This window comes from Chaetura pelagica, unplaced genomic scaffold, assembly GCF_000747805.2.
Source record: "Chaetura pelagica isolate M959 unplaced genomic scaffold, ChaPel_1.0 scaffold49, whole genome shotgun sequence".
NCBI classification, from domain to species: Eukaryota; Metazoa; Chordata; class Aves; order Apodiformes; family Apodidae; genus Chaetura; species Chaetura pelagica.
The window spans coordinates 1140709-1162942 of NW_009970715.1; the positions used below are offsets into that span (position 1 = coordinate 1140709).

General features: G+C 38.5%; 1 protein-coding gene across 1 annotated transcript in view; it reads left to right on the plus strand.

The window, feature by feature from the left end:
• Nucleotides 1-1962: 1962 nt before the first annotated feature.
• The window catches only part of RABEP1 (rabaptin, RAB GTPase binding effector protein 1), a 28533-nt gene continuing 8261 nt past the window's right edge, over nt 1963-22234 (plus strand). The window contains exons 1-9 of the mRNA XM_010006031.1: nt 1963-2332; nt 4461-4664; nt 5473-5633; nt 12231-12350; nt 13784-13919; nt 14761-14939; nt 16032-16157; nt 18736-19203; nt 21383-21487. Of these exons, the coding sequence (XP_010004333.1) occupies nt 4532-4664; nt 5473-5633; nt 12231-12350; nt 13784-13919; nt 14761-14939; nt 16032-16157; nt 18736-19203; nt 21383-21487 (1428 nt within the window). The 5' untranslated portion in view covers nt 1963-2332; nt 4461-4531. The remainder of the gene's footprint in view (nt 2333-4460; nt 4665-5472; nt 5634-12230; nt 12351-13783; nt 13920-14760; nt 14940-16031; nt 16158-18735; nt 19204-21382; nt 21488-22234) is intronic.

Genomic DNA, 22234 nt, shown 5'->3' on the forward strand with positions numbered 1-22234 from the left:
TGAGTAAGTATAGAATTAAACATTTTTTGGTATGGTCTTCAAAACAGTGTTTGCAAGGTGAGTGATGTCCAGATTCCACCTTGTCTGGCTTTGAATGTGTGCACGTGGCTACAGGCCTCTGTAGTGATAACTGTGGACACTGAACCGTGAGGCTGCACCTGCAGGGTTTAGCAACCTGCCCGTAGCCATGGCATCACTTAGGTTTTAGTGCCTCTAATAGTTTCAAGAGCTCAAACTGTGAAACCAAGTCCACCCCCTTAGAGCAGAACACAAAGGTGTGAAGCAGCTGCCCTGTGCAGAGGCTCCGCCAGGAGCTGCTCCCCTGAGGCTGCAGCAGCAGCTTTGTCAGCATCATCCTCTCTCAGAAGTCAGCAGGGAGTGGAAATGTAGGCAAACCCTTTGGAAGACTTTAGGAAGAGATCAAAAGGGCAATTCTTTAGCCTTGGGAAGCATTTTTAGCACCTGAGCCTGGCTCCAAGTGTGCTGTTTCTTTCCAGGTTTTGATCCAGCCATGTTCCTAATTCATTGGAAGCTTTGCTCTTGGTGTGTCATTTTTGCTACAGGTTTCTTTCATTTTCTGGAGAGTACTCCTGTGCAGTTGACACTAGCCAGGTAGGGGTTGCTGACCAGAAGAATTGTGTTGGTCTTTAAGGTGATAAAAAACCAAAATGTGGATTTCAGTAAAAAGCAACATTAACAATTCTTCAGTTCTGTATCTCCATTCACCTTTTGTCTGATACAGAGTTGAACAGGTGAAGTTCTGAGTCTTGTAACACCATAAGCCTTCATAACCAGCAATCAGTAAAACTTTTTTTTGGTCTGCTCTTACTCTAAGTCATCTGGTACCGAAAGAAAATATAACTTGCCTGATTTCAATGGCATTGACCATCCAGTGTTTTACCACTGTAAGCTCCAGAACTGCAAGTCTTAATGTTTGATGCTGCTGAAGTCCTGTAGCCTTAGTGCTGTGTTTCCATTGCTGATTTTTGGTGGGAAGTGTGTTGGGCATGATACGTAAACACTTCTGATGGATCAGTATTTTCTGTATCTAGTCTGTGTTTTATGGAGACTATTATTGAAAAGAGGTGATCAGCTTTGCACAACAGGGTTGGAACATGTCCATAAAATGCTTTTGCAGAACAGAGAGAGAATTGTGTAGAGGAACAGTACTTTCCCAGAGCATTGCAGCATGGAGATGGATTTTTTTCTAGCTCATCTGGCTTTAGTTTCTGTATCATGTTTGAATTCTGAGGTGTGCAATATGAAACAGGCACCTAAACCAGATCTGCACTTCTTGAGGTGCAAAGGAGTTAATATTCCACATGAAGATCAGAATTACAGAGTCAGTGGTTGTGTGGGGTCTTTACAGCATCATAGAATGGTGTTGTGTGAGGGTTTGTTCCAATAATAATGGCATTGTAACAATCTTCACGTGTCTTTTGGAGTTCTTACTCTTCCCTCTTTTGTTCTACCACCTGCTAATGTGGCACACACTGGAAAATAGTGTGATGTTTGTGCCTTGAGGATTTTTATCTGCTGAAAATAAGGAGTTTTATCTTATGATCAGTTATTTCTCCATGGAATGTGATCATCTTCTGACAAACCTCTCTGAGTGTAGTTGAAGAAACCCCCCTTTGGTGAATATGCAGAACTGAAGACAGGAAAGAGGAAAGATAGGGACATCTAATTTTTAGCTAATGGCTTTTTCTGTGCTTTGTTATTCTGTAGTTAGTTTAGCAGCTTTCACTTTGTTTTCTTTGACCTTACTTTGCATTGTTCAGCTTTCACATGCTGTTCCTGTCCCTGGTGACTAAATTCCCAGTGTTTTGGAAAGATGCACCAATATAAGTCATTCCGGTGCTGGGGTTTTTGTTGTTGTTGTAGTTTTGCTTTGTTGTTTTTTTTTCCTAACTTTATTGTGTATACAAAATCATGGTTTTCTGTAACTGATTGTTTACTATAGAATTCACTGCCACATGAACCTCTGGCACTGTGAAGCTGTCGGTTGCAATTTGGTGCTATAGTCTAAGAAAACCTGTATTCCCTTGTTGCCCAAAGGAATCTGACTTTTTGTCCTGATTTATCATGGAGCAACAGCTGAGCTAATGAATAAAGATATTTTAAAAAGAATAAGCCCCAAACCTCAAAGTTAGAGAATGGGGCAACTTAACTGTTAGTGACATATCTTCTGTTTTATTTTTAGTTGCTCTTCTACAACGGGTAGCAGAATTGGAAAAGGTCAATGCAGAATTTCTGCGCACAAAGCAGCAGCTTGAGCAAGAATTTAATCAAAAGAGAGCAAAATTTAAGGAGTTATACTTGGCTAAGGAAGGTAAGTTGTAAATTCTCTGAATTATTCTATAGTTTAATTAAATGTGAGCTTCAAATAATCCCTGTGTGACAAATAACCATTGTAATGCCAACTGCTACTCCCCATTTGCCTATACATAACACATGCTTTTTCTTTTTTTAGTTTAATTTAGCTAAGGATAATGAGTATTTAAGGGAGTTTTCTTCCAGCAGTGGAATAATTGACTGCTAATCCAGCATGATCATTATTTTTGAGTCTCCAAAAATGAAAAAGTGACATTAGTCTTTTCAACAGACACATAATAAGACCACGAACTAGAAGCAGAGAGTAGAATTCAATAGGTGGCTATTTAGCTTCCTGGGATGAATTTTTAGAAGGAATGTAAAGATTTGCCTGCATGGTTAGGAGCCAGCAGAGCAACTTAATGTACATGCAGAAACACCACCTGTGAGGTTTAATACTGACATTCTGAAGTCCTGGTGTGCTCGTTCTCTCTGAATAGCAGCTGATCTGGTAATTGGAAAGACATAGTCTAGATGATGTGCTCTCTGTACTTTATGGCTAGCTTTTTTATGTAGTATTAATTTGTCTTAAATTTCCATCTGAGATATAATGTAAGCAGACAAATGTTATAAAAGTTTTAATACCAGCCAAGGGCATCTCTTTCAATAATGTTCTTTACAGGAAAATTTGAACCATATGAGCTCGAATATCTAATGAAGAATTGGAGAGTAGAGATAGCTGCTGTTCTGAGAGCCAAATTGATTTATTTCTAATCCTGGTGATTTTCCTATCCTTAACATATGAAAGCAGAGCCAAAAAATAATGCATTGAGTGCAGCTGCTTGTATAAGCTTATGAGAGCAGCAATACAGCAGGCATAATGAAGATCAGATCATACAGGCCTATTTCTTTGTGTTTCTAGCAGCTGGATGAAAGGAAATTTAAGTTACAAGACACTGCTGAAGAGATCAGCAATAATTCTCCCTTTTTCAGAGCAGTCAAAAAATAGAAAATAAAAATGAATTGTGACAAGCAAAAAAAAATAATCCAACTTTCACATGTGAAAGGATACCAGAGGAGATTTTTCCTTTCCAAAACTTTTTTTCCCCCTCCTTATTTTCCAGGACCCTTTCCTAAACATACAGTGGGACTGTTGTAGCCCATCCTTGGGCAGTTAATAATATAACTGGCAGTTAATAATATAAATGCTCCAAGATCTTGTTGTTTTGGTTTTTTTACATGAGTTTTAATGCCCTTTTGAGTACCCTATTAGCTCTGAGTTCCATATTTTTTACCAAAAGATGGGGTGTTGGGCACCAGGATTGATTAAGCATTTTGGTTCTGAGGAAAATCCATGTGAGTTAGCTGGCTTTTTGTTGTACATTGGCTAGATATTTCTACTAAAAGTGATTGCCATTGATACAGGCTATGTGGGCATAAAACTGTATTTTGTGTTAGTGCTTGTAGAGTTAATTGTATAATAAGCAAAAAAGCTCTGCAATGTATTTCAGATTAACTGAAAGTTCAGGAGGATAATGTGAAGTTAGTTTACTTTCTGTTTCTAATTGCAACAATCAGAGAAGTAGTGGATGTTCCACTGAATGCATCCCTTTTTTCAGTAGAAGCTTACTTTTGGAAAAGCCTCAGTAAAGAGCAAATTAGGCTGCATAGTTTTCTTATGTGAGCTCCACACAGTGGTCACAGAGGGTTTCTGTTCAGGAAATATGAAGTGTTCTATCCAAATTCAGGACCAACTTGGTGCCCAAAATGAGGAATTGTCTTCCTGTCTGTTGATCTTATATTTTCCCAATTCATTACCAGGATGAGTTAAATAATAATGGACTAATTAAAAGCAAAGTTGACTTTTATCAGGTATATTGTCTGATAGGTTAAATCTACAGTGTCTACTTTGTGGCTACATCCATGAAAAGGTACTTTTTAAATAAAAGGCAAGGGCAAATTAAGTCAAGCAAAAACGTTCCCTAAAGATACCTGCCAACATTTGTTCAGTCATTATAGGTAGATGCTTTAATATCAGTGCTTCCTTGACCCACTTGTTGCAGCTCTGTTCTTTGCCAGAGCCATTCTGCATATTTTTCAGACTGAATTTATTAGTCAAGCTAAATGGAAATAATACTTCTTTTCAGAGGACCTGAAAAGACAAAATGCAGTGCTGCAAGCAACCCAGGATGATCTGGGCCAGTTGCGGACCCAGCTGATGGAAGCTCATGCTGAAATGGAGAACATCAAAGCTATAGCTACTGTGTCTGAGAATACAAAGCAGGAAGCCATTGATGAGGTGAAGAGACAGTGGCAAGAAGAAGTAGCTTCACTACAAGCTATCATGAAAGGTAAAAACCAGGCAAAATGCTGCCACTAAGATCAGAGACTTCTTTAGTGTGTTCAGTGACTTGTGCCGCTCTTGCACAGAACATGGATACCTGCTCTTCATGGCTTGGTGAAACTGTGCTGGATGAAATTGATGGATGAAGTACAGGTCCTAAGTTTGTGAAAAGGAGCTTGGTGGTTCTTTTCTGTTACTATGGGGATAGAATTTAGGAGGAGTCATGGCAATGAGATCTCCTGCATATGTGCAAAGCATTTTTGAGTGAATGTGATACTTCATTCTTCTTTAAAAATAAGCATAATGCATCTAATTTGACAAGTCTGAAAACAGCTTTAGGCTGACAGCTTGGGTCTCTTCTATGTAAACATGGTTCTGCTGTCAGACAGTTAAGTGTCCCTGCAGTACTAGCACATGTACTTTTCCCCAGGCTAGTGGCTGAATGTGCTGCTCTGCATCAGTTGTGGCTCTTCTTTGTTTTTCTTGATAGTTCTGAGCTGTTCTTTGTAATGTTTGCACGTTCCACAGCTGTTGAAATTTCTAAGGCAGATAGTTTGTGAGAAACAGAATTCAGAATGTAACCTGGGGACAGACTGTTGCCGTAACAGGCTGTTTTCTTCAGGGTTCACAAACAGGATCACAGCATCCTCAGCCTGTTGCCTGTAGGCAGGTTTTCTATTACATGAATATGCTTTTCCCGCAGAGAATACAAATCCTCAGGTATATTGAGTACACAAATTTCTTTTTATTTATGATCTACATAGATACCTGACTGGATGGAGATGGAGTTCCTAAAGCTCTGGTTTTTATTATAGAGACTGCTCATGACTATGAGCTCCAGTATCACCACAAGTTGGAGCAAGAACGAGCTCAGTGGAATCAGTATCGGGAAAATTTCGAACGGGAAATAGCAGAGTTAAGGAGGAGACTGTCTGAAGGTCAAGAGGAGGAAAACCTAGAGAATGAAATGAAAAAGGTAGGCTGAAATCTAGCTCTTCAGTTTCTGCTTCAAGGTACACTTCAGTTGTTATGCATGAGTTCATGCCTACGCCCTGCTGCGGTTCCTCAGAAATACACAGATATGATCTGCCAACTTTCAGCTCTTTGTTTGTGGAAGTCATCATGACCTACTCCTGCATTTTAATTCATAAAGGTGTTGCACCTGGTTGTGTGGATTCTGTAAGAGGTTTGCATCTGAGAAGATGGTAGGGTTTGTCCATCAGCTTGTCAAAGCAGGAGAGCTTGTGAAGTCTCTTGTCACAACATCAAATGAACTTAGTATAAGCTCCCTTGAGATTTTTCTGGATTGACTGCAGACTTAGAACATTTCCTTTACACTTCTGCACATTTAATTCTTTTCTCAGATCTGATGAACTAATTTTGAGGTGTTTAATGGGCACCATATTTAAAATGTCTTTGACTTTTTTTAAGGTAAGCCATGTTGGAGCAACACAGTACTACTGGCTCCCTAGGAAATACAGAACTGTATTCATAAAACAACAGGCTCTAGGGGATGAGAAATTGCCCTGGAGTTTGGAATTATTTTGTTGTTCTTGTTGAAAGATCTGTGACTTAGAAGAGTTCATAGAAGTAGGTTGAGGTTGAGTTTGGATTTTTGTTTTTGTTGAGTTTAAAGATTTGGCATATTTTTCTTTCAAGCAGAAAGGAGATTCAGCCTGTCATGATAGATCAATGTTTTGGGATCTTTGTTTGCTGTATTATAAAGACTTGCATTTAAGTGAATTTTTCTTCCCAGCATGTTTACAGTAGTCTCTTAGGTATTCCAAGACAACTTTTATGTAACAAATGATCCTATATTCAATAAAGAAAAGAGCAAAAAGAGCAGACCAACATCTGATAATCTACCATATCACTGCATTTCCTTTTTCTTGCTTGTCTGCAGAAGAAATGCAGTATTGAATATCACAAGCATTCCACATAATAATTAGCTTACCTATTTTAACTATGTTAAAACAGCAAACAGTATTAGTGTTGCAAAATGGAATTGTTTTCCTGAGACTTATAAAGAGATTCTTGGATATTGCTGGTTGTAGTTGCATAGTTACTGTCTGGCTTTCAGTGTTCTTAGTGTCATCCTCATTTATAAGGGTAGAAATCAGACTAAAGCCTATTTTCCAATGTTCAGACTACAGAATTACTGCCACTGGAATGTTAAGGCATCTGTTTTTAAGAGGTTTTAGCCCTATTAAGATAAAAAAAATACTTCAGTTTGAAGGTTTGAAATTGGATCAGTGTGGCAAGTCTTGTAGAAACAACCCAGAGGTTCATAGTGTGAGAGTCCTGGCAGTGCATTGCCCAAAAACTGCTAATAAGGATTTTTCAGAAGACAGTCTCTCTTGACTGGGAGAGTCTTTGCAATAACTAAAATCTCAACATTATTAATTTTTTTAATCTGAATGTACTGATCATATAACAGTGGGAGTTGCAAGGTGCTCAGATGTCAGGGCAGCTTTACTATGTGCCAGGGAGCGTTTAGGAGTTTAATGTAGCAGATAAATAGCATTTCCAACTGTACTGCTGTAAAAGGAAAATAAATATCCCTTGTGATCCTGAAGGAAAAGGTGATTGATTTATTAGTATGTGATTGATAGGAGCTCAGAAAGCTTTATAAAGGGTTGTAAAGCAGAAGAATGTGTACTTTATGTAATAGGAGGGGGAGGGGGAAATCTGGTCTTCGGAGCACAGCTTGAAATAATTGCTTAAACTGCTTTAATGGGTTTTTTAATCTTCTTTGTCATTAAACCTGTGAGTTTTTTCCTCGAGGAGACTAAGAATTAGATCAAAATTTGGAAAAGGACATTCCATTTTGCCTAAAAACAAACAAGCAAATCCCAAGCCCATGCAAGCTGTGTTTGGATAGCAACATAATGAATATTCATGCCTCAGCAGTCTGTGCAAAAAGAGGAATTTTCTTAATCACTTGGGATGTGCTATTTGAAGACTTGTGATCAATTCCTCATGCAAAATAGCATTTCCAGCCAGCAACTTTGCATTTATCCTTCATCTTTATATGCTCCATTATAAGGATGGATTTAATTTGTTTTAAGGCATAAATTTGGAAAGAGTTTAAAAAAAATATCTTCATCTTCTACCCAGTTCCAAGGAATCTACAAATATGTCTCCAAACAATAGACATTAGGAAGAAATTCTTTAGTGTGAGAGTGGTGAGACACTGGAACAGGTTGCCCAGAGAAGCTGTTGGAGAAGCTACCCAGAGAAGGCCAGGTTGGATGGGGCCCTGAGCAACCTGTCCTGTTGGGAGGTGTCCCTGCCTATGCAGGGGGTTGGAACTAAGTGATCTTTAAGGTCCCTTCCAACACAAACCAGTCAGTGATTCTATGTCAAAGGAGTTAAAATGAAAAAAAAAAAATAAAAAATTATTTTGCTCTCTGGGTTCTAAGTAGATGCTGTACTAGCATATCATATATTTCTTCAAACTAACAAAAAACCATATCACTATCTAGCATTCTCAATGAGAAGAATGGATAGAGCAGAGACAAGATTGCAAGCTGTATGTTTCAGTCCAGGATGCTAAACCTAACTTGGCTCTCTTGATGGGATAATATCTCTGGTTGTGTTCAATTTGGCTATAAAATCCATTTAAACTACAAAGAAAGTCTATGAAATTTAGTACTGCATCCACAAAATTGCTAACTATTATGCTTGTGGCCTGCATACTTTTTCCCCTGAAAGAGGTGAAGCGTAGCTAAAAAATACTGCTTCAGATTCTGTAAATATCTCTTTGAATTTAAAATTTATTAGTTTGGTTGAACATACATTTTTGGTATCAGGCTTCCAGCATGCAGCTTGTTTAACCTGGTTTGGAACCACTTAGAGCAGGTGGGGAATGTTTTAATAAGCATTGTATTTTGAGCTGTATTTACTAGATTGTGACTACTTTGCCAGAGGTATCCCAGTCTAGCCTGCAAACCTAGCTCTCTGCATTCTTGGAACGTGTGGCTGGTGAATCACGTGCACTTGTCTGGAAGCAGCTGTTTTGCTTTTCCATGTAAATCTATTTCAAGTTGGAAATTGCCAAACATCTGTAGAAAACTTGTGGGTTCTGTCAGTTCTATCATAAAGCCACAATTTCTAAGAAGTCTGGGCTGGAAATTTTGTGTGTAGTCTGTAAATCTCCCTTCCCAACTCAAAAAAAGATAAATACACTGTTCTAATGATAAATATGTTACCTGGTGATTAATCTTTGTAAAAATCTCTCTGCCTTCCTGTTGCTTTGTAATACCAGATAAGTTCTGGGGTTTTTGTTATCACAGATGCTAAAAGCAGCCTCAGCCATAGCAGTGTGCAAGTACAATGCTGAGCAATGACTTGGATCCTCTTGGATAATGACTTGGTGGGGATAATTTCTTGTACACTGGCAAGATTTGGTTAGTCCTTTTGCTTCAGACCTTATTTTCCATTTAGTAAAGGATCTGGTTTTCAGCTCGAACTGTGATGACTATGAGGACTCTTCTTAGCAGAGTTGTGTCAAAGTCTGAGTAGCAGAAGCCTGCAGGACAGGTATTTTGCATATAGAAAGATGAAGAAAGCATTGACCTCCTATTACGAAGTGTGCTTGTTAGTCAGGATGAGGGGAAATTGGGAGGGTAATCTGCTTTCTGTGGCAATGGTTGGCCATAAAATCTGATATACAATAAGCTGCTTTTGTTGTTCATAATAAAGAACAGTGGAATAGATTTAGATGAACTTTAAAAGGTTTACTCCTACTTCAAAGGGAGTTTCTCAAATTGTGTCTGTACCTTTTCTGCCTTTCTCATCGTTAAGGTATAAATTCAAGTACAGTACTTGCCTGAGATTGCTCCAGCCAGGTTTTTGTTCTTCTGAAAATGTTTGTTGGAGTAACAGTGAAGGCCATGCAGCACTGCTGTAGCCAGCTGTCAGTTTTGTGTGGTGGCTGGAACTCACCTGTAGCCTGTTCCCTCTCTGGAGTCACCTTCACACCTTGGTCTGCAGATCCCTCCAGCTGCTGTGCTGGGGGAAGCAGGCTCTGCTGGGGCAGAAATCTTTTCAATGCTTTGGTTTTGATTAAGTGATGAGTAAATACCAGCTAATAATGTGTAAAAACATGGGTTTTGACAGTCAAGGTAGTTTGGGAGAAAATTAGAGGAAAAGAAACATTGTAAGGATCACACGTCTGGAAGTCTGAATAACGCCTTTTGACACAGGAAGCGCTGGGTTTTGACAGTCAAGGTAGTTCGAGAGAAAATTGGAGGAAAATAAACGTTGTAAGGATCACACTTCTGGAAGAGTCTGAATAACGCCTTTTGACACAGGAAGCGTGATGCTGCAGCACCTCTTGCCACATGTGACAGTGTCTTTGGGTAACATTTTCCAACACGCTAGATATTCTCACTTTATTAGAAGCTTGTGTGGGACCTTTAACCTCAGTTTGGGAGTCTCAGTAATTATACTTTACCTTCAAAAGCAGATGCAGTGACCAGCTACAGGCTCTTCCGTGTGTTTGGCTCAGTATCACACTGACCTTTAAGGTGGATCCTTCCCCTCTGGCTTCCCCCTTCTTCTTTTATTTTTTTTTTTTTTTTTGCAACATTTACAACATGTTGCAACCCTAGTGTCAAACTTCAGCTCTGTTTACTAAGCAGTACATGCTAGAGTAATTTTTCTGTCATGTGGAATTTGATACAGTTTTGTCTTTCCAGTTGGTTGCTGTTAAAACACTCTGCTTTTGCTTGCAGAGAACTTTTGTGACTGTTTCTCTGGGCCAGTTGGTTCCAATATGGATGCACTTGTGGTTCTGTATTCAGTGTTGAACCATGTGAAATCAGACTGGTGATGAAATATTCCCACAGTTGTCATGAATAATTAGGAAAAGCTTATGCAGCAGTCCTAAAAATATTGGACTATCTTTAGTCCTTCTGAGCTGGCTATAGGGAGCATTAAATGAATAGAACTGATGCAATAAATGAAATATAAAGCAATCTTTGAAGTTGAGCTCCTGCTACCATCTGTTTGAAAAATGTGACTGATAAGTTGCTGGCTGCAAGTAATAGGGTATGTATGTACATGTGATACCATCACATGTCCCTGGTATTGAATTCAGTGTCATGTGGTGTCCCTCAGTTTCCTCATGGATTTTATCTGTGCTCTTTGGAGAAGCAAACTAGCAGTGACAAAATGTAGCAGAAGTGAATGAAAGATGAAGAAATTTCATTTTGTCTGTAAAGTTTTCTTTGAAGGTTTTTGGGCACTAAGGACTTTGGAGCATTTGTATACGTAGTGCAATATTATGTTATTTTGGTTATTAATTTTAAGTTTAGAAAAGTTCCATGGTTAAAATATATTGTCCACTTTTCTTCCTGAACGTCATGCTTGAAATACAGGTGTCAATGAACTTACCAGAATCTGAAAGTCAAATGAGTAGCCTCCAAGACCTGCATTCCAGTCTAGATTTAACACAAGACAGTCATGGTATCATTTAGCAGCTGCCTTTGTTGATCAGGTTAGGAAAAGTGTCATCTTCTGAACATGCAGCTTTGGGACACCACTCTCTGCCTTCTCTCCCCTGCTGAGTTCCTTCAGCAGGCGTTAGGAGACAACTGAGCATTCTGAGCCTTCATACTTAAACCCAACCTGAATTAGGTTGCTTAAGTATTTTTTGGTTTGAAGAATTTTACTGTGGCCAATGTTTGAGTGTTTCTGCTTGTGGAGTCTATGGGAGCTGTTACTTTCACTTGGAAAGTTTTTAGTGCATCCATGAAGGAAAATCAGAGCATTTCCATGGAGATGTCAGGGCTACCCTTTGACACATGCAATTTTGAATTTAAACTCTGAACAATATTTCTTATTTTTAGTATCACTCTTTTTACCTGACTCTTTCTTTCTATTTTTTCCTTGTAGCAGTTTTCTCGTTCTGTTGTCTTGCTTTGATCTTTTCAGAACTATTTTTTTTATTTTTAAATCTTGGGGATTTTGATAAATTGTCTGTATATAGTTTTGAAATACCTAGCAGAGTAATACTGAAAAACAAGGCTACATCAGTAGTAATTCAAAGTTAAAAAATGATCTTCCAAAGCAGAAGAAAGCTACACTATGCTTTACTGTGCAGATCCTCTTTTTCTTAATTTCTTAAGTAAATTAATGGGAAGTAATTAACAGTGCAGTTCTTGTGTTTCACTTTTTTAACACGTGCTATGTGGCAGCAAATTACAGGACAGTTAAGCTTTGATAACAGAAAAATGCATATCTTTTTAAATACCTGACCCATAATTTTTTTCCCAGGTATCAGGAGTAACAGATTGACTAACATTCTCTTTAAAACCAGATATCAGTGGCCTAGTCCATACCTGGATTTAACATTTATCTGCCTTCTGTTAATGGAGGAATTCCAGCCTGTTGTCCTAGGCATGACTGCTGAACTAAATAAATAGCAATAATATGAGTATGGAAAGTGGAAATTTAGATGGATATTTTTGTTGTCACAAAGATTTTCTCCAAATGTCTCTGATAGTGGCAACTGTTGTGGTGAAAACTGTGATAATGTGTTATTCATAGTTTATTGCATTAACTTCAGGCCCAAGAAGATGCTGAGAAGCTACGTTCAGTTGTGATGCCTATGGAGAAAGAGATTGCAGCATTAAAGGAGAAATTGACAGGAGCTGAAGAGAAAATAAAAGAGTTAGAAGCTTCCAAGGTGAGATGGAGTTGCAACTGTATCCTAATTTATGTCTTGCATCGTGCTGGTTTGATGCAGATAAGCAAAGTCAAGTTTTGTAGGAGAGAACAAGATGGATTGTGAAACTTCATGCACCTTTTCTTCTGTAAATAAATAACATACTTGGCTTGTGTAGGTTCTTCTGTCTTTCTGTTTTGAGGGTTGTTTTACATGGATATGTGTGTGCTTCACTTAAATTCCATGGCTTCAAGTCTACTAGTAATAAAAAAGAAAATTAGCTGCTTTGCACCTCTCCAGCAGCCTGGCCTTTAGGTTATTATTGTGCAGCCACAGAAAGATTGGTGAAATTCTTTTAATCTACTTCCATCCAGCATCTGCTGTGTTTCGTTTTCTAATCCTGGGCATGAAACTGAGGCAATATCACCAGAATTTTGATATCTTAAAATTTATGCAAGCTTCAGATTCATAGAAAGGGATGCTGGTCCATGGGATTTATCTAGTATTTCTATATTCTTCAGATATGTCAGAACCCCTATTGAACTTTCTGAACAGCTCTGAAGGGTAAATAATGTCTACATCATTGTAAGAGAGTTGCATTTAATGTACTGTTTGATACATAACTGAAGATGCCTTCTGTAACAAATATTTTGTCTTGAAAGTCAAATGGGCTGAAATAGCAAAGTAACTTACCAGGTAGATGTTTTTAAGACATTCAAATAAATACTTATCTTCTGGGTCACTTCCATTCTCATTACAATAGATGGTCATCAATTGCTCTTCAGTTGCTCATCATTTTCTCTTTTTCAGCTTGGAGGTCTGGCTGAGGTTTGGGAAAGCAGTGTAATTCATTTAACAGTCTGAAAAATATTACTATACTGAGACTGTTTTCCTTCTTCATAGATTTTTTTGTTCTTTATAGGTCCAATTTTTGAGATTGAAATATGCTTAGGAATAATAGTTCTCCAGGTAGTTCTGCTTTTTCACTTGATGTAAATAATACTTCCTTTTCATTGCCAGGATGGATTTGGGGAATGTGAACCTTCACTTCTTGCTTGCTCTCAAAAAGATTTTTTAAAATTTTCTTTTATTATCTTCTTAAGAGTAGTCCTTATCCTATCACTGCCCTCTCTGCTGAAAAGCCCCTCGCCACCTTTCCTGCAGCCCCTTCAGGCACTGGAAGGCGCTTTAAGATCTCCCTGGAGCCTTCTCTTCCCCTGGCTGAAAAGTCCAAACTCCCTCAGCCTCTTTTCATAGCAGACCTGCTCCAGCCCTTTCATCATCTTCATATAAGTATTACTTGCACACTGATAGTAGAATATTTGATTTCTAGAATTTGATTTCCTTCAGCACCTGCACATTACCTGAAGAGGTGACACTAGAACTTCTAACAAAAAGGAAACTCCTCATAGTGTTCCTCCACTGAGATGGCAGATTTCCTTCTTTTTGTCCAGGTTAAAGAACTGAACCATTATTTGGAAGCTGAGAAATCATGTAGGACAGACTTGGAGATGTATGTGGCTGTTCTCAACACACAAAAATCAGTCCTGCAAGAAGATGCAGAGAAGCTGAGAAAAGAACTGCATGAAGGTACCTGCCTAATAATAATCCTTTTGACTCTCTTACATTAAGGATGCAAAACCAAACATAGCTGTTCATTCTTTTCTGATTTCTTACTTGAACTGAATTTAAAGGAATTGTAGGGGGAGAAAGCAGTACTTTTAAGTGTGAAAGCCCTTAAAATGTTTACAAAAGAGTTGAGCGTGGAGTTCTTTTATGACAGAGGAAAACATCAGAGTTATTCATTCTCTCAAGGGATTCATTCAATTTCTGCTAAGTTCTTACAGTATTTCAAACTTCCTTCTTATTTAAGTGATTTTACTGGGTCCTTTTATTTGTGTACAGTTACCAGCATTCTTCCATAATGTATTGATATGTCTCCCTGAGGAATGTTGGTTCTGAATGCCTGGTGCTGGAATGGATGTGTAAATGTACATGCCTGCCAGGACAGCACAGAATCATTGCACAGGAATGAAAACCAGAACCTTCTGGTGAAATAAATAGGGATGTGGGATGTAGAAGGCAGTCTTGTGAAACCAGCTCAAAAAAACCCCAAACTTTTAGAAGTCCTGAATGAAGTTAAGGCATTAGTCTTCTAATTGGGAAGCCTTAAGCTGTCAGCAGTGCATCCCTAATCACAACCCAACTTAGGGAATTAAGAAAATGTCTTGTTCAAACAATTATTTAATATGAAATAAAGCCTGACTGTTCTTGATGAGAACAATACAATTTCATATTAAATAATTGTTTGAACAAAGCCTGACTGTTCTTGATGAGAACAATACATACTTTTATTCATGGAAATGCTTCTCTTTGGAGAAGAGGTTAAAAAAATTCTGGTTCAGAATGACTCTTTTTTATTTGTGAATAGTCTGCCATCTCTTAGAGCAAGAGAGACAACAGCACAACCAGTTGAAACACACGTGGCAAAAAGCCAACGACCAGTTCCTGGAGTCTCAGCGTTTGCTGATGAGGGACATGCAACGTATGGAGATTGTTCTGACCTCTGAGCAGCTCCGACAGGTTGAAGAACTGAAAAAAAAGGATCAGGTTAACTTGCTGCTTTCCTTTCTTTTTAAATTTGTCTTATTTTTCATTTTAAATGCTGTAGATTGAATGTGCTGCAACAGGTATGGAAGTCACGTGTTGGAGACAAGTGATCAAAGTGTGTTAGGATTTAAAAAAATAACTGACAGTTTTAATAGAAGTTCTCCATTTGAGTGACAGCCAAGTTAGAAACTCTCCATTTGTGTGAATATTTTGATATTAATAAATATAGTAACTTTGAAAATAACGTTGCCAATATTGTTAAAAGAAAAGGTAATAATATCCAGAAGTTACTCTTGGAGGAAGAAACAATCATTTATGATGCAAAACATCTGGGTTCAGGATGTTAGGATGGCAAGTTTCACTTCTTTCTAGGTTTTTCCAATACAGCACCTACCTCAGGCATGATTTAAGAGCTTCATTTTAAATTGGCTTGTGCAAGTGATTGTATATTTGCTTTATGACTTAATGTTCTGTGATTTCTTTCTTTTGATTCCTTTGTGTGTTATATTCCATTGTTTCAAGCAATCCAGGCACTTCTTGTTTTCAGGTTTTGCTTTAAGGTTCTGCTTGTATAATGAGGCCATTAGTAATCATAGAATGGTTAAGGTCGGAAGGGACCTTAAAGATGAGGGAGGTTCCTGCTGTGAGCAGGGACACCTCCCACCAGACCAGGCTGCACAAGCCAACCTGGCCTTGAAGACCTCCAGGGCGGGGACAGCAACAACCTCCCGGGGCAACATGTTATCAGGCTCTATACATTGTAGCCAGTGTAACATCTACTTTTATGACTTAATTGGTAATCTCTATAATGAACTCTCTCTATATATATTTTAAAAATAAAATTATTCTAGAACATGAATTAGCCACTAAACTCAAAAAGTAAGTTCTCATTTAAGTCAAGTTTGGGTGCCTGGTGAAACAACACTATAATTTTAACCAAAATAGTTCTTACGTGACAAATACTGGGTTTTTAACCAAAATAGTATTTTCCAGTGCCTTCTGTGTTAGTTTATCAGCAAAGCTAATGTCACTACTATTACAGCAAAATTTAATCCCACTTACATGTGTTAATTATCAACCACTGTTTTCTAGGAAGAAGATGATCAGCAAAGGCTTAGCAAGAGAAAGGAGGAGAAGCAAAAAGATTCAGATGATGAAACAAAAGCTTCGTGTTCTCTAGCCCAGGAGGAAACCCTTACCCAGCTCTCTAGTGAAGAGGTAAAACAATTGGGTAGATCAAGGCAACTCTGAACACTCTTCCATTCCCCAGGCTGTTGTTTACAAATAGAAATGCAGACTTAGTGCCCTTTAGTATCTTGTAGGTTATAATTTTTATTAAGCAATGAAAAATCTTTCGAGATGCACTTTAATATACAAATTCTAATAAAGATTGGAAGACAATACTTAACAATCCAGAGAGATGCTGTTAAAGCCTGTAATTTACCTTTTGTGTTCTGCTGTTAAATTCTCTTGGCATTTATAATCACATTCTAACACACCTAAATGTTCAGAATTAAACCAATTATATCTGAACATTCAGCAAGTGTGTTGTAGCTACTTTTCTAACCTGCTTGCTGAATTCTGTAGTAACTTTAAACTGGTTAGACAGGTCTGAGATCACCAGTGGTGAAGTTAGCCAGTTGTTCAGCATGTGCCAGATCATGATGTGTGTATGTGTATGTATTGAGCTACATCCAGCTGTGTGAGTTGAGGTTTTTGTCCACATTTGTTCAACAAGGAAAAAAATAAGCTTTTTTTTTTTAGCCAAGGCAGTAGCTGGAGCTCAGCACTGAGTTTTTGGGGAAGCTGCTTGAGCTATGTTAGTATATCCATGATAACAGGTAGAAAACTGATGCTGCTGGATGTCATTAGTTAGCCATTCAGGTGTTGTAGATGGTTACACATGAGGACAAGCTGAAATTGTATTTGGAATTTGCCTAAACCTTTCACATGAGCCCACAGGTTGGAATTTGGGAATAGTATCAAGCTGGGCAATTACTTGTCCTTTCCTACTACATTTTCCTTGTTTATCTGATCATCTGTCAGGTTCCATTTTGGTTTTGTAAGTCAGAATAGGGACAAAGTAATAAAAACAAACCAAGTTTTGTGCTATAGAAGCTTATGTAAGCTTCAAGAGACTTGAGAATATGCAGTGTGAGTCAGTATTTTGCCTGTTTTATTTACCCTTTTTGAAGGGAAAAAAAAAGTTCTAGACTCTGCCCTTCATTCTTATCAATCATTTATAACAGTTCAGAATGCAGAAAAATGCTCAGAATAATAACATCTGAATGTAGCTGAGATCTAGCTCTAACCTTAAATCTACAGTAACTTTCTATTCAAATACTGTGTTGTGTGCCAACATCTCTGGTTCCAGACATGCAGATGAAAAATATTGATGGTTTTTATCTTCTGATGTTTTCTTCAGTCTTATTTCCTAGGACAGTCTTTAGTCCTTTAATCACAACAGTTATTCAATGCTAGGAATTATGTATCATGGGAAATTGTACATACAGAGAAAGAGCATAGTTTCCAGACTGGTTTTATTTTTATTTATTTATAGATTTGGTTTTGCTGCTATTTATGACCTTTTTTACTGTACAGCGTGTGTTTTACCAGTGGGAATGAATCTTATTACCAGTCATGGCTTACAGCTTGTCATAATTTGATTCCTGAGCTGCTAACAAATTGGTTTTTATCACCAAACAGTTGTTGTCTGAGGATGCATTTTTATTCCTCTGTACTCTCTTGGCTTTTTGTTATGCATTCCAACTTGTATATATATATTTAAATATAAATATTATGTCTACAGATTATGAAAACAAGGCATTTACAACAGTCATAAAACCAGAACATAATGTATATCTGTAAGTTATAAGCATCTATATGGAAGTACCAGCCATCTGCTACTTTCTGCTGGACCTATTTCCCTAATTATTATTCTCAAGAAAACTCACTTTTGAGTGTTGTTTTCTTTACATGTCTAATGGCAAAGCAGAAGTACATAATTTATTGGAAGGTATTTTGAAAGCAGTCAGAAGCTTTTTAAATAAAGCTTTACTGCTCTCTTTTCAGTGCTGCAAATAAATAAAAATAGATCAAGAGACTTAATGTGCCTTGTATACGTCACAGGGCAGTTAATGTGGTTTTTGGTATTGACATTCCCCAGGAAAAGGCTGTTCAAGCTCAGCCTTTTCCCATTTCATTTTATTTTATCTACAAATAAGTTTTTCAAGAAGATATTTCTTCCTCTTGCAATATTTTGTCTCATACTCAAAGCAGAAGAAAGAAATAGAAGAACATGGACTTGTCAGTATGGAGTAGATTTGAAGCCTATCATTCTCCATTTATTTTGATGTTAGGTAAAGTTTTATGTTTTACAAAAGTCTTCTGAATTTGCTTGTAGGAGTGAGATATTTGCCTTTTGTGTAGATTATAGATGTGATACTGCAAGTATCTCCTCAGTGCACGAAGCACCTGGTTCCAAATATAGGAAGATGTAAAGTGACTGTGTCCTTGCTGGTCTGGCAGGAAGACAGATCTTACAAGAACACTCTGTTTTCAGAAGATCTTTTTTTGCTTGTTTGTTTTCAGGTTTTTTAATAAATTCTACCTGGTACATTTCACTTCTCTTTCCTTTTCTCTGCTGTCTTAAGTTTAGTGATCAGATGTTCTTGCCAAAGCCAATTTAAATTTGCTTTTACTACATCTGATACTTAGTGTCCAGCATTCCTCTTGTACCTCTGTGTGCTTCTGGGCTAGAGTATGTAATTTTTTCATCCTTGTTTTTCCATTCCAGGTGCAGGTAAATAGCACCCATGGCTCAGCCCATTCGTTGGATGCAGACTTGCTTCTTTCTTCTGGTGAATCTTTCAATAAATCAGAAAATGATATGTTTAAAGATGGACTACGGAGAGCACAGTCAACAGACAGTCTGGGGACCTCTGGATCTTTACAGTCCAAAGCTTTAGGATACAACAACAAAGCAAAATCTGCTGGGAACCTGGATGAGTCAGATTTTGGACCGCTTGTTGGAGCAGATTCAGTGTCTGAGAACTTTGATACAGCTTCCCTTGGGTCTCTGCAAATGCCAAGTGGGTTCATGTTAACCAAAGACCAGGAAAAAGCAATCAAGGCAATGACACCAGAGCAAGAAGAGACAGCTTCACTGCTTTCCAGTGTCACACAAGGGCTGGAAAGTGCTTACGTGTCCCCCAGCGGGTACCGCTTGGTGAGCGAGACTGAGTGGAACCTGCTGCAGAAGGAGGTGAGTCCTCACAGCCTGCTCACCAGGGTGCCTGCACCCTGGGGGCTGCCTGCTGGAGGGGGGAAGATCTGCCTGATTTGCTCTACACAGAGTCAGGTGTGGAAGGAAATAGGTGGCATCGTGTGTAGCTCTTCACTTTTCTCTCTTAGAGCACTTCTGTGGGTAAAGCACATCTGGTGTAAACTGTATGGGCTGACTCTGCTGGTGGGAAAGTCAGTTTTACTAAATACAGGGTATTTTTCACTGAAGAGGCTCTGGCAGAGGTAGCTGCTGATGTTGCAAATATGTGAGAGGGTGAAAAAAGATGGGAGAACTCAAAGAAAAGGAGAAAAATGGGAAGCTGGGAAAAGGACGTTATGGTGCAACCGGGGGTGACAAGAAAAGTGCAGAGATTAACAAAAGGAGCAGAGCTAACAGTGCTGGTTTGTATGCCAAGGAGTTCACTGGGCATTGTCCATGGAGTGCAGTTTAGGAATGAGCAGCCAAGATATGCATAACACACAAAGCTACCACAAAGGAAGCTTCAGAAAATTGCTGGGGATTTGCATCATCAGAAAGCAATTTCTGAGGGTGACAAGCAGCAGATTAGATTTAACACTGTGCCAGTTCCAATCTGGGTGAGCAAAGAAATTATTGCTTCTGGGTGTTCTGCCTGTCAATTTTTCAGCAGCTTTATGTGATGCCAGGTCAAAGCTTGCATATGGTTTATCAGTGAAAAGAGGAGTGTTGTGGGGCTCCTGTGGTTACTCTACCAGAAGGAGAGAGGCCAAGGAGCAACACATCAGGGGGAAGAAAAGGGGAGGCAACACTCCATAAGGAGAAAAACAATCCATAATGGGCAAAAAGGAAGACAAGATTAGGGTAAAAAAGAAAAGGGGTATGAGAATGTAGTGAAAGAGAATAAGCCAGGTAAAGGACAGATGAAATTAAGAACTACAGGTACTTTATTTTCTCAATTTGTTGCAGTTTGACTTATCTGCAAATCATTGCTTAGGAGGTCTCTCCAAACCTACTGTAAAGTTGCTTTTTTTGTGTGTGTTGCTACTAATTTTTGTAATATCTGGAGAAATTCCTGTGTCATGATCTCTGAGCCAAATTAAATCCTCTGCTCTTGAGTATTTCCTTGCCCTGTTGACATTTTGGTGGCACTTTACTTCAACCCTTTCTTAGAATTCAGAGGAGGGCACTGCTTCCCACATGTTTCTGGAGGCAGGAGCACAGGCAGGGGATGTGAATGCCAATCTGTGTGGGGAGCACATGGGGCAGTGAATACAAATCCCATTTCAGCTCAAACCTGACTTGCAGATGGAGCTTTGCTAAAACTTCCATTTGTCCCTTTGGCCAAAACTGTTACAATTTGAAACTTTTGGTTCCCCTCATGCACACCCCAACGCTTTTTTTTTTTCCTCTCCTATTTGGGTTCTTTCTTTTCCCTTTTTTTTTTTTTTTTTTTTTTTTCAAATCTGCCTTTCTTCTACTTTATTCTCTCCAAATTGTTCTTTTAGCTGATTACTCAGATTCTGACACAGAGCAATACTGGAGAGAGGTATTAAAAAGGAAATAAAGCTTGATGACTGTTAGAGAACAAAAATATGTGCCCTTGAAAAATATTCAAGCTCAGTTCCAGAAGGAAAAATACTTAAAGTCTTGAGCTGATGAACTGACCTGCTTTTTAACTGGTTTGTGTTGATTAAAAAAACCCAACACAAACACTCCCCCAAAAAAACCCCCAACAAAAACCAAACCAAAAATCCCAACACACACAATAACTCCCCAAAACAAAAAACCCCAACAATGTAGCAGGGTGTTTATAATTGGATTTGTAATACAAAACACTTGCATGTAGAAAATGCCATGGTCTGTTGAAAGCTTTTCTCCATGATGTCTGTTTCTGCAAAGGTAATTAAGTAATATATTCCAAAAGGACACACTGGATGACTTGCTGAACTGTTGCATGTCATGGCCTATTGCTTTTGTGCTAAGAGGGGGACCCAGGCCAGGAAAAGCTGCTCTGCCTCACTTTTAGAGCAGCTTAATCTGGCCATCACCTCCTTCTGGCACTGTCTTTCATCTGTAACATTTTGTGATCACAACAACACGCCTGGGAGTATGTAGCACTCCTGCATTCCCTTGTGAATGTTCTGGCCTTTATGGCAGGTGATAACTCTGTGTTCTCCAGGTGCAGAATGCAGGGAACAAGCTGGGGAGACGCTGTGACATGTGCTCCAATTATGAGAAGCAGTTGCAAGGCATCCAGATTCAGGAGGCTGAGACAAGAGACCAGGTGGGATTTCTCTTCAAGCTTTAGCAAGACTTCTGCAGTTGTTCATACCACTAAAGGTGCAACAATGAGCCATCTGCTGTTTCATTTATTGCTTGCAACTGAACAATGGCAGCATATTTAAAATCTAGATAACATCTGACATTTTATTGATATAACCTGATTTATTACTGTTATGTGGTCATGAGCACCACGTGCAGGATTCTTAAGGATTCACCTTGGAGAGCCACTTTATCCTGTGCAATAAGATCATGCAGTAAAGGCACTGCTTTAGAAAAACTGTGCTCAAGCTGAACTCAGTATCTTTCATAATTTATGTTCTAAAGTGCTTTTCACGCATTGAATTCTATTATCTTTGAAATTGCAAGCATTCTTACCAGCCAAGGAAAAATTCAAGGACCTCATTTTAGCAGCATAAATTGACTGTAAAGTATTGAAAGATGTTTGTTTCCTGCCATATACAGAAGAACAATTTTCAGCTGGGTACAGAAGGCATGAGTCACATTCTGCTTTGAAATAAGTGATTGAAGTCATTACATGATGCAGCCTGATGTCCCAGATTTCCCTATAGGTGTAAGCTGTGATGCAGGTTGTTTAAAAAACAATAGCAAAGGATCTTCTAGGTTGAATAGGGTTTTGAGGGATTTGTTTTGTGGTTTGGGGTGCAGTGGGGTGGGTTATAATTGTGTTCAGGAAGTAAATACTCCCCAAAATAATGGAAAATAACATTATTTTGTTGCAATAACACAG